Source organism: Melampsora larici-populina, assembly GCF_000204055.1.
Source record: "Melampsora larici-populina 98AG31 unplaced genomic scaffold MELLAscaffold_69, whole genome shotgun sequence".
NCBI classification, from domain to species: Eukaryota; Fungi; Basidiomycota; class Pucciniomycetes; order Pucciniales; family Melampsoraceae; genus Melampsora; species Melampsora laricis-populina.
In genome coordinates this window covers 453,008-464,737 of record NW_006768833.1, presented here as the reverse complement: position 1 = coordinate 464,737, position 11,730 = coordinate 453,008, and the positions used below count along the sequence as shown (strand labels likewise).

Here is an 11,730-nt window from a genome sequence, read left to right as displayed (position 1 = left end):
TGACTTTCGATTAGAGAGAGTTTGTGAAAATGGTGTCATGATTTGACTCGTACCAGAATCAACCAACCAGCTGTCTGATTTGACAGCAGAAGCTTTCACAGTCGCAGATGCCGATATTTCAGAGTTGATATCAATCGAAACATCCGAGTCAGAGGAAATTCGCGCCGCTTTAGCCTTAGCTTTTGATCGTTTCACTTGATTTTTAGAAGGTTTCGATTTAACTTGATCATTTTCATTCTTTTCAGCTTTTAAGATCTTGTATTTTTCAATTAACGATTTCAAAAATCTGCAGTCCTCCATCTTATGATTAGGCTTCTTGCAATGAGAACAAATTACTTCCTTTTCCTTGTTCTTTTCTTCATTTCTAGCAGATGAAATTTCTTCAACAGAATCTGAAGAGATAGATCGACGAGTAGCTTCTTCTCTCAGGACCTTTAAAATCGTAGTAGAAGTAACCGAGTCTCGTTGAAGGAGAGGATGTAATACCGGTTGCCAGTCCGCAGTTAATGAAAGACTAACTGCCGTTGCGAAGATTGTATCGGCAGTAAGAGGTCTTTCAGGAGTAACCAAAGATTTGAAACGTTGGTAATCGGCAGCCATGGTTTCGAGATGAGACGTGATGGACGAATCACCCATTTTAGCGGTGACAAGCTTTTTTAACCAGAACATGACCGATCCTGATGAAGCATCTTGATGCGCTTCACGCAATGCTTTCCATTGATTTAATGGATCATCCGGATATGGCGAAAGAAATTTGATGTTCGCTTCGGTTACATATCTCAAGATTAATGCCGAAACTTTACATCGATCGTGTTCATTAGACGCCGGTAATGGATTAGGTTGAACATCGCGTATGACGTAACCAAAAGAGGAACCTCTAATAACTGTACCAATGACAAATTGCCAATAATGATAGTTCGAAGATTCACCGGGAGCTTCCAACGGTTTCACACCAGTGGCTTCCAACTTTTCATTGTTGTAAGTCATGGTGATCGGTGGTTTTAACTCAGACCGACCGGTTTGCTGTTGACCGGTTTGTTGTTGAGTCGTTCCAGGAGATTTAGATGAAGTCGAAGTGGTCTTATCACCAGCTGTAGCACTAGGATTAGACATGAAGAAGAATTGATTGAATACGAACAAGATTAAGATGAGAAGAACCTTATAACACTGCATGTATTTGAAGATGAATGCAGTAGTACAGTTCGGAGTTTGTATTATGTCGATCGATTAGAACTTTATCGTCTGTATCGTTGACGGACCTTTCCAAGGTTTTCTAGAACGGTTTTCTAGACGTATCGGAGATTTGATAGTCTTCGAAACCGACTATTCAAAGTGTGATTATCTTATAATCTTCACGAGATGGGCTCATAACCTGATAAGATGGATCACGGACTAGAATAGAAAGATTAGAATGAATAGGAAAGGTAGTATTTCATAGTAGTGATAAACTTACCTAGAATAGAAAGATTAGAATGAATAGGAAAGGTGAAGAAGAAACCAATCTATAATATATATACCTAACAACAATTTGGTTATAAACATATTATAAGAGAGAAACATGTATTAGCATAACACTATGATGTCATAACCTTGTAACACACAACATCCATACTATCACATCATAACAGTTACCAACTTCTTCAACCAAAACATTATAGATCCGGAGGAAGCGTCTTGATGCGCTTCACGCAAAGCCTTCCATTGATTATACGGATCATCAGGATGGGGAGAAAGAAACTCGATGTTGGCAGGATCTACATATCGTAGAATCAAAGCCGAAACTTTACATCTTGCTTGTTCGTCAGAAGATGGTAGCGGAAACGGTTGATTATCTCGCAGTACATAACCAAAGGAAGAGCCTTTGATAACAGTACCCATAACAAATTGCCAATAATGGTAATTCAACAATTCACCTGGTGGTTTGAGTGGTCGACATCCGGTAGCATCCAATTTTTCGTTATTGAACGACATATTGGTTGACGGCTTGGTTTCGACACTAGTTCTCGGATGAGAAGACGATCCAGGTACACGTGACGTAGAAGAAGACGTAGAAACCGACGGAACAGTCTTTTCACCAGCAGTGGCACTTGGATTTGACATCAAAGATAACGAGGATAAGAAGTTTAACGATATCGAGAGAAGAGTTATTAGATAGAGTTCAAAATACAGCATATATTAAAGTTTTTGTGTATTTGAACAAGTTAGTCGGAGATTTGTCGGAGTTTGTGGATCGATCAATCCTAGTTTATCGTCTGTTTACAGACGGAACTTTCCAAAGTTTTCTAAAACCGGTTTTCTACTACTATCGATGATTTTCGATAGTCTTCGAAGACGGTTTTCAGCTTGATTTTTCTTATAAAATCTGCGTGATGGGGCTCATAACCTGATAAGATGGATCACAGCTGATATAGAAATGTTAGTTGATATAGGAAAGGTAAGATTGCATACTTGTATAACTAACCTGATATAGAAATGTTAGTTGATATAGGAAAGGTGAGGAAAGACCAATCCATCTACAACCAAATCTACAATAGATATATAACAATATGCTAATAGGTTATAAAGATATTGATAGAGAGAAATGTAATTAGCATAACAACATGATGTCATTTACAATCACTGTCACATAATAGACATCCATAACAGTTATCTTATCACTTTCTTCCTTTTCCACCAAACCAGCACACCTGTCAACAGCTCGAGTGATTGATTCCGCTACCAGCTTTGGACCAGTGGTACGTGATCGCTTGGAAGTCGAAGTTGAGGGTCCGGTTGGGCTTCGTTTGTTCCGGACAAATCGTTTCTCTGGGGTTTCGTCATCATCATCACTGCCGTCGTCTAGTGCCATTTCAGCTGCTGTGAGCTGGTACTTCTGAGACTTGATGGATGGAAAGAAAGAAAGAAACAAAAAAGATTCGAGGAAAATCAGGAATATAACAAGGTGAAAACAATCAGAAGAAAGGAAAGGTGAGCTCACATTTCTAGTGCGCTTCTTTTGTGAAGGAGGAGGAGGAGGAGGCCCTTTACCTTTCCCTTTGATATCATCGATGTCATCCATATCAGAATTGTCGGCCTTATCTGAATTAGGAGAGTGAGATTGAGATTGAGAACCATCTTCCTCTTCGATTGATGGAATTGAAATCAATATCTGAATCACTGTAGCTGAAAGTTCAGATGACATGATTGGACTTACCTTCTTCATTCACATCTGAACTTTCAGCTACAGCAACTATCTTCTTTTTGCTTTGAGTTCCAAACCCTTTGTTGCCGTTGGCTCGAAGGTGCTTTTCAGGCATGATTGTACCTACAGCTTGATATGCTGCAAAACCGTTGTTTTGGATGGGTTTGGCGTCGTTATTCCCAGCCTATGATCAAAGCATCAAGACAATTTCATCAGCTATGAAAGATATTAAATAAAAACAACAACTGCTTACCACATTAATCCAGTGGTCCCACCAATCCTTATCAGTGTTGACCTCGCCAGTAATCACATCAACTCCAGGAGCACCAGAGCTATCCATTATCTTATCTAAAGCCTTGTAAGTTTTTTTTAACTACAAATCAAAACATCAAGTAAGTTATTTACCAAGTTCAATTGAAATACAAATGAAAATGAGCATAAAATGAAGTCTAACCTTTTGGAAGTGATTCTTCAATCGGCTCAAAGGTTCGTCACTATCGAATTTGTTGTTGTAATTGGTCCGAACTGATTTCCATCCTTCGGTCTTGAGACCACCATCGTTTCCGTGCCCAAGGTCAATTTGTTGTTTGACTTCATCAATAAGATACAATGTATGTCGAAGATCCCATGCTTCACCGGTAGCGGCAGGTTTGACTTTCTCTATCTCTTCGTTCTTATCTTTTGATTGCTTTGAATTGTTGACTGGTTTTGATTTCGGTTTTGAATTCGGTTGTGACTTTGGTTGTGACTTTGGTTGTGACTTTGGTTGTGACTTTGGTTGTGATTTCGACTTTGTTTTTGATTTGGACTTGGCTTTCGGTGGATCTACAATAGGGACTGGGCGAAGTTCGGACGAGCACAGGATTTTGCCACCTGAATTAGCGCAAGTATAGCAAGGAAGTTGTCCGAAGAGATTTAAACAGGAGGAACATATCACTGACCTTTCGCATGTCCAAGTGCCCCGTTCAAAATCTCATTGGGATGACAAAGCTGAGTCCGGGTTCATTCCCAAGGCCATATTCCCACAGACCCGATTGCTTGCTCAACTTCTATAGGATGTTCCAACGTCTATCTCGCAAGGGGTTCTTCATGAGGACCCCAACCCAAAGGTACAAACTTCCTTTTCGGGCTCCCCCGTGGGCACCACCACCGGAGAGCTCAGGGCCACAGCCTTATCTGTGAAAGGTATATCAGGCAATCCTGATGCGGTCAGCCTAAGGCTTTTGGCTGAGGAGTAGGAAGTTTTGGATTGGAGAGCCCATCAGATGATGGCAACCGGCTATGCGCCACCCTATTTTTTTTAGTCTCATGAAGTTGACTAATAAAAATAGGGAATTTTGATATTGATTCAACAGGGGCTGGATTGCTTGCGATAGTATTTCAACTACGGTTGAATTGGATTTTTGCAGCGCTTCGCCCAGTCCCTAATAACATCACTTGTGTCGGAATCGGACATGTTGAATAGGTTGAGTAGTGTAGTGGAGGTTGAAGAAGGTGGTGGAAGACAATAGAGGACAGAAGATGATAGAGGATGGTTGGTGAGACGTATGGGAATCTGTACGTGAAAGGCTGACTTGTCCAAAATCGGAGTGATCCGTACGTTGGACAGGGACTTGTCCGAATTTATCAAAAAAAAAGAAGAATTGAGAATCACAGAATGTGATTTCTTCGATAGAATGCTCTGATAGAGCATTCTTGAAATGACACGAAAAAATACTTTTTACAAGCATTCTGTAAATTACAGAATGCTTGTAATTAAGGAATCGAACGCATTTCACAGAATGCGATTTCTTGACTTTCAAGAATGCGAATTCTCACGAAAATTCGCTTAAGTGAACGCGGCCTAAGTGAAAACACCCTTATGAATCATGATTGATTCAAATCTTATAAGATCATCTTTGATTTTCTTATTTCAAAGGTTGATTTATCTTCTTTATCAAATTCCCTTTTTTTATATTAACCATCAAACTCAAACATATTTTTTATAAAAAAATTTGTTTGCCTTTAGATTCTTCTTTTCCATTTGATCAGTAAGACAGTGCAGCTTTCCACGTAAAGCTGATACCTTAAATCTCAGATTCACAGTACATTCAAAGTAATTGTTTGTAAGGTATATCAATTTTTTATAGTCTTGAATCTTAACCATTCCATTTCTTACATTTCACGTAAGGACTTCACAATCCAATTTCCACTTTTTCTCTCATGCATAGACCGAAACTAATGATTTTTTTCTTCTAATTCTAATCTTCATTTGTTTTTCCATACAACTATTCCATTATATGTTGGACGTTAAGAAGTAATAACAAACCCTCAGCTTACTCTCTAATTACATCTCCAATGTTACCTTTTTGATCAAAAGTCCATTCCATGATAAGGTTGTAAAAAAACTTATAGTACCATATTATAATCTTACTGGCTATCAGAGTTTATACTAAGAAACCTGTCGGATTCACTCAAACATTTCTGTGATTCGGAGTTCAAGCTGATTGTTTCCTTTTCCAAAAAGGGACCATGACCCGATATGAATGGATGATGTGTTGAAAGTAGGTCGGACTTTGAAGATGAATAATGAAAAAAATAGAATCACACAAAACCACAAACACATCCTGGATCGTCGAGGAGATGGACTTGGCATTCTTTCCAGCAGTCACATGATTCTGAATATGATCAAGCTCACGTCAAATCGATCAACATTTCAGCAGATCCGATTTCCGTGTGGGATCCCATGAAGGAGGCGTCAAAAGCAAACCGAAGGATGGTTTTGACACTGTTGATCTGCTTTCGGTACACTAGTCCATCTACGAACATCAGTCTATCGCTATGCCCGGCAGTAGGGAACACAGATGACTGGAATGTGTCTCTGACGAGAGGAGGAATGAGCGGCAAGGAATCAGGTATAAAATGAGGCTTGAATCGTCACCTTTTCATCCTCATTCCACATCCTACAAATTCATCTTTAGCTCGTCCATTTCCCTTTTGATCAACCAGATCACTATAACTATTTACTGGATAAATTAGTCATCTCACTTTGTATACTGCAACCGACAAAAAACCTTTCAATCAAATCTATCAAACAAATCTTCACTAGACAATATGCGTTCATTTGCCATTCTTATCTTCGCTATGGTTGTTCTCTTCCAATCTCTCCTCGCAGCTCCCTCTACTCTTTCGGTTCGTTCAGAACAGACTGTTGGACAAATGTCAGCAGAGTCGAACACGATCCGTCAAAAAATTCTTGGTCTTGGTTTACCTCTCAATATCCTTGGGAATTATGCCAGCAACTATGGTTACCCATTGTATACATGTGGTAATGGTTATATCTTAGGTTGTGGTCTGTCTAACTACCGAACCACCTGCTGGAGTGCTTCGAATTGCAATAATGGATACGGTTATGCAAACTCGGTGGGTTACTTGAATGGATACTTTAATAACTTGATAACCTTGCGACAAGCGGAATTGAAATCAGAAGTAAATCACAAAGAAGTAAGTGTTAGGATTTGTTTCTTAAATCAATGATGGGATCAAAAATACATTATAAACTAATAATGTTGGATTTCTATCTCTTGTGATGTTTGAATAGAACGAGAATCAAGCTTAGGGAAATCAGGATTTGATCAAGTACTTATAGTCTTTTTAAAAAATCTGGTAAGTTGTTGATCTTTATCCTCTCGAAACTCAATTGGATTTCGAAAAGCTTTCTAACTCATTGGTTTATTTTACTTTTCGAATCTTAGCTTAGTTTGCACAGGTTGCATTCTCTCCCAAAAAAATACTTTTTTTGAATATATATTTTGTTGATTTTTTTTTGATTTTTCTAGTTTGTTGGTTAGTTATGATGTTAGTTTACCAAAATCTTGAAAAAATCTTTGTTGAAAATTATCTTTTTTTATCTTTGTTGTTTGTTATCAACTGATTGTCTGGGCTATTTCCGATGTATGAAGTCTTTTCACTATTATATGGTACTGGGATCCTATGTACCCTTACATGGCTATCTGTTTGTTATTTTGGATTTGAAAAGATCTTACTTCCCTTGTTCCAGTTGAAGACAAACAAAATGCGAGTTTTCTCCCCAAAAAGAAGTCCCAAGATCTTGGTTTCTGAATGTGAAATTGAAACTTCAATGTACCAGACTCCATCCAAATTTTGAAAGATACATAGTTTCTTTTCATCTTTATAAACTGTCAATCTATGATTATCTTTGATTTTCTCATTCAAAAGGTTCATTTGTATTGTTGACCAAATCCCCTTTGTTTCTATCAAGCCTCAACCATCAAATATATGTTTTATAACAACTTTCATTTACCTTTAAATTCTTCTTTCCCATTTGATCAGTAACAACAGTTCAGCTTTTCATATAAACCTGATATCTTGAATCTCACTGTTTTACATTCTATTTAAGTAATTGTTTGTAGTATATGAAGTTCTTACCGTCTTAAATGTTGACCTACTCCTATTCCTTGCTTACATTTCACATCAAGTACTCCTCAGTTCAATTCCCACTTTTTCTCTCATGCATAAACAAAAAACCCTATGTACTATTCATTCTTTTCTCCTACACTCTAATCTTCACTTTTTTCATACTTATGGTTCTCAAACCTGTGCAAGAAATGTGCAAGACCGACGTGCAAGATCCGTGCAAGATTTCTTGCACCAATCTTGCGCATTAAATTTTTTGACGACCCCAGCTATTTTGTTCCAACTGGTACGAAAACCGTGCGAGACCGACGTGCAAGTTCCGTGCAAGTTCTATTCATGTCTTGCACAGAAGTTGCTCGAAACTTGCACAAATTTTTGCATAGGTTTGAGAACCATAACTATTCCTTTGTATGTTGAACATCAAGAAAAAATAATCAAGTTTTCCAAACTCAAACTTTCAAAGCACTGGAACCCCCCAAAAGACCCGTCTTCTCAAACCCAACCAGTAACCCCGGGCCCCAAAACCTTACTTTTTCATTTTTTTCTTTCTTCTTCATATTCAAACAATCATATTGAATTGTTAAGATAAAATAATGGTTCATATTTTCAATGAAAAACCAAAAAAACCCTTCTCCTGCCCCCAAAAAAAACAAACATTCAAAAAAATCAAACATTCAAAAAAATAAAAAAATAAAAAAAAATTATATATAAAAACAAAAAAAGTATAAAAACAAAAAAAGTATAAAAACACAAAAAAAAACCATAAAAAACCCATAAAAAAAACCCATAAAAAAAACCCCGTAGAAACCAAAGGAGTAAAAAAAGAATAAACACGAGTTAAGAAATTCATTGATTATTTTTATATATTTTCGCAAAAAAAAACAACTCATAATCTAAAAGAAAGATATAGAAAAAGCAAATCAAAGCAAAATGTTTTCAAAGTTTTTCGGATGGTTCATTGGAATTTTTGTAAATGAAAAAGTCGATTGAAAGATAAAACGAAAAACCTTGAAAAAAAAAACCAAAAAAAAATCAAAAATCAAAAAAATCAAAAAAACAAAAAAACAAAAAAAAAACAAGGACAAAAAGGATTGGTTTGAAAATTGTAAATCTTTCTTTTCTTTTCTTTTCTTTTCTTTTCTTCTTCTTCCTTAATCATGTCAAAAAAATCAACTTAATCCTCCACAATATAAATTCAAAAAGAAAATACACACACACACATTGAATGACTACTGATCCATGACCAACTAAACAAAAAAAAACCCAAAATCAGTCAACCCAAAACCACTTCTCTCTCTCCTCAAAAAAAAGGGGGAAAGAAACAAACTTTTCGAATTTCCATCAAATATTTCCTTTCCTCAACTCCCACTCCAAATCCCACCTCACCCCGTTTCTTTTTCTTACCAATCCAACTCCTCAACTCTTTCCTATTAGATTCTTCGGCCAAAACACACGAATTCCAAAACCCAATCAAACTTTCGATTTCCTTAAACTCATGATGATTCACCAATGTTCCCACTTCTCCTGTTCCTCCTTCCGTAACTTCTTCTTGATTCGAATTCGTTCCATTCATACCCATAATCGCTCGTTTCACACATTCGGGATACTGATGAAACTCATTCTTGAATCCTTGGCTTTGGTTCTTCATAAATGGTTTAATCAAATTCGAACCAGAAGACAAACTACAAGAAGATTTCGGAGGAGCCATGGTTTCAATCAACTTCAGTTCATCTTCTTCCGATTCATCCAATTCAATCTCCAATCGAATCTCTTGTTCAGGTGCTCTAGATCTCCAACACATTGCAATCGAATCAAAGACCATCTCTCCTACTGTATGATTATGTGCTTTGTTACCGATCATCCCACTCGTCGTACTTGATGAATGATGATGAAGTTCTGGTTTATGATGAAATGATGCGGATGATGGGATCGTCGAAAGTTGTGTGATCAATGCTGGTCTTGATGATGATGATAATACATTATCAAACGCTCTTAAAATCGATTCATTACCTTCCCATCTTGAATCATGGGAATTCCATCTCATCTCTGAATTTTTAGATGCTAGCCAAAAAAAAACACAAAGATAAATGCGCGTTCCAAGTCAGCCTTAAATCTAACTCTGGTCTCACATTTTCTTTTTGAAAAAAACTTACTCTTAGCCAAAGTATTTTCACTCATCTGTCTAATCAATCCTTTCTTACTACCACCCGAAAGCACATGTCCAGCTCTAGCAGCCGCTCGCCTTCTAGCCCCTTCCACCTTCCTCTGTTCAATCAACTTACTCTTAATCCCTAATCCAATCGTACTTACATTCTCTCCTTTCCCACGTGTCGTAAACTTTCTTTCTTTTTCTTTACTCGTAGGTAAATCATCAAATTCATCTAATTCCGTTCCATCTCCATACACTTTTCTGATCCCTCTCTTTAATTTGTCTTGTACAATCGATGGTTTCGCTTTCAATCGACTCGCAATTGTAGGCATCGTCAATCTCGAATTACTATTGGTCGTCGTCATCATCAATCCTCTAGTTTGTTTTTGCGGTGTATTAGGCCTTGATTGGTTCATTTGATCTGTTATTCGTTTTTGATGACCAGTAAGATCAGGTCGGTCAGGTGATCCTGCAATGGTAGCAAGTGGTGTAGACAGATTATGATGACCTCTCATCAAGTCATTAGCCGAATGATTAGGTCTAGATGAGCTACTTATTGTCGATGAGCTTGTACTTGTATTTGATGTGTTCGACCCAGGCGGTCTATCTTGTCTTGACTTGGGCCTCATTGATAATGAAGATGATGTACCAGATATAGCGGTAGACTTGGGGAAAACTCCCACTGATTGCCGGTTCTCCACTGTCTCCGTACTCAAGGACGGCATCGACCGTTTACGAGCAAGAAGGCGACTGTGATGAGTGTTGGGATTGGAGGATTGATGAGAGCTACTCGTCAATAGTGATAAAGATGAAGGAGTAGTTTGTTTAGGTGTACTGTGTGAATCATCTTGGGCCCCAGAAGTAAGGCTTTTGTGAAACACGGCTGACTTTTTATGTTTGAGGACTCTTTGACTGATTGAGGTTGAATGCTGTTGTTGCTGACTATTCCCTGCAGTAGTCAATGTCCGAGTTCGAAGGGGCTGTGAGAGATGGTGACTTGCTTTGATAGACTGACTACTACCGGGCCTAGAAGAATGACTACTACCAGGTCGAGAGATAGCTTGTCCCAAGGGTGACTTTATTCGAGAAGGTGGTTGTGGATTATATCGAGATGTGATAGATGTAGAAGTATTAGCAGATGCAGATGCCAATTCACCATTACTAGGACTTGATCTCAAGCTCTTGTTACGAAAACGCGAGGGTTCAAGAGACTCGCCAGTGGATGGAACGTGATCAGACGAGCCATGTTTGATGGTAGGTAAAACAACAGATGTAGGTCGAGATGAAGACAGATTGGGACTAGCCCTCGAAGTGGAAGTGGAAGGATACGAAGGATTGACGACAGATGTAGGACGATGGTTAGGAGATGGATGAACACTAGTGAAATTTCGTTGACTTCCGATCGAGTTCGATGAATGGAGTGCGTTGAGATCCATCGAATGTGTTGAGATCGAACGCATATAGCTCGCTTTGGTGTGTTTGATATCAAAGCTTGAGCTAGTTGGGATGTTGAGAGGAACAGGAGTAGAAGTAGATGGGAAAGGAACGGTCATTCGTTTTTGTTGATAGATTGCACCTTGATGTGGATTGTTGGATGAAGTCCATGAAGCTGAGCTAGGTCCTGCGGGTCGATGATGATGAGATCCAGTCTGTTGACTACTAGCTGAGCTCAAGGAGCTATTAGTCCGACTTCGCAATCGTTCAGATCGAAGACTACCAGCATCAATCTCTAAGCCATCTTCAACTCTTTCATCCTCACGATCCTCGTAAGCACGGAAAGCGCGTCGCATGTTCTGAGATGTGAATGATGAAAGACCTCGATGATAGATGGTAGAGTGACTAGAGGAAGCATGAGATTGTAAGGAGGTCACAGATGAAGATGTACCAGATCGAAATGAGATTGTACCCGAAGAAGGAAAACTTTGAAATGAGTTGAGAGACGCAGATGAAGCTGGTAAGGTATGGGTATGTGGATCGCCATGAC

The 11,730-nt window shown here is 38.4% G+C and overlaps 3 protein-coding genes across 3 annotated transcripts; 1 reads left to right on the top strand and 2 right to left on the bottom strand.

Annotated features, from left to right (window-relative positions):
- Positions 1-785: 785 nt before the first annotated feature.
- MELLADRAFT_112718 (uncharacterized protein) lies at positions 786-2,100 on the bottom strand (the record flags this gene model as incomplete). The annotated part of the gene is made up of 3 exons (XM_007417214.1): positions 786-884; positions 952-1,167; positions 1,759-2,100. 3 exons carry the CDS (start codon positions 2,098-2,100, stop codon positions 786-788), a joined length of 657 nt encoding a protein of 218 aa, XP_007417276.1.
- A 4,174-nt stretch (positions 2,101-6,274) lies between these two features.
- Positions 6,275-6,779, top strand: MELLADRAFT_68591 (uncharacterized protein; the record flags this gene model as incomplete). The annotated part of the gene is made up of 2 exons (XM_007417161.1): positions 6,275-6,664; positions 6,762-6,779. 2 exons carry the CDS (start codon positions 6,275-6,277, stop codon positions 6,777-6,779), a joined length of 408 nt encoding a protein of 135 aa, XP_007417223.1.
- Positions 6,780-8,897: 2,118 nt separating this feature from the next.
- Positions 8,898-11,299, bottom strand: MELLADRAFT_68590 (uncharacterized protein; the record flags this gene model as incomplete). Its single annotated transcript, XM_007417160.1, has 2 exons — positions 8,898-9,643; positions 9,751-11,299. 2 exons carry the CDS (start codon positions 11,297-11,299, stop codon positions 8,898-8,900), a joined length of 2,295 nt encoding a protein of 764 aa, XP_007417222.1.
- Between the last annotated feature and the right edge of the window lie 431 nt (positions 11,300-11,730).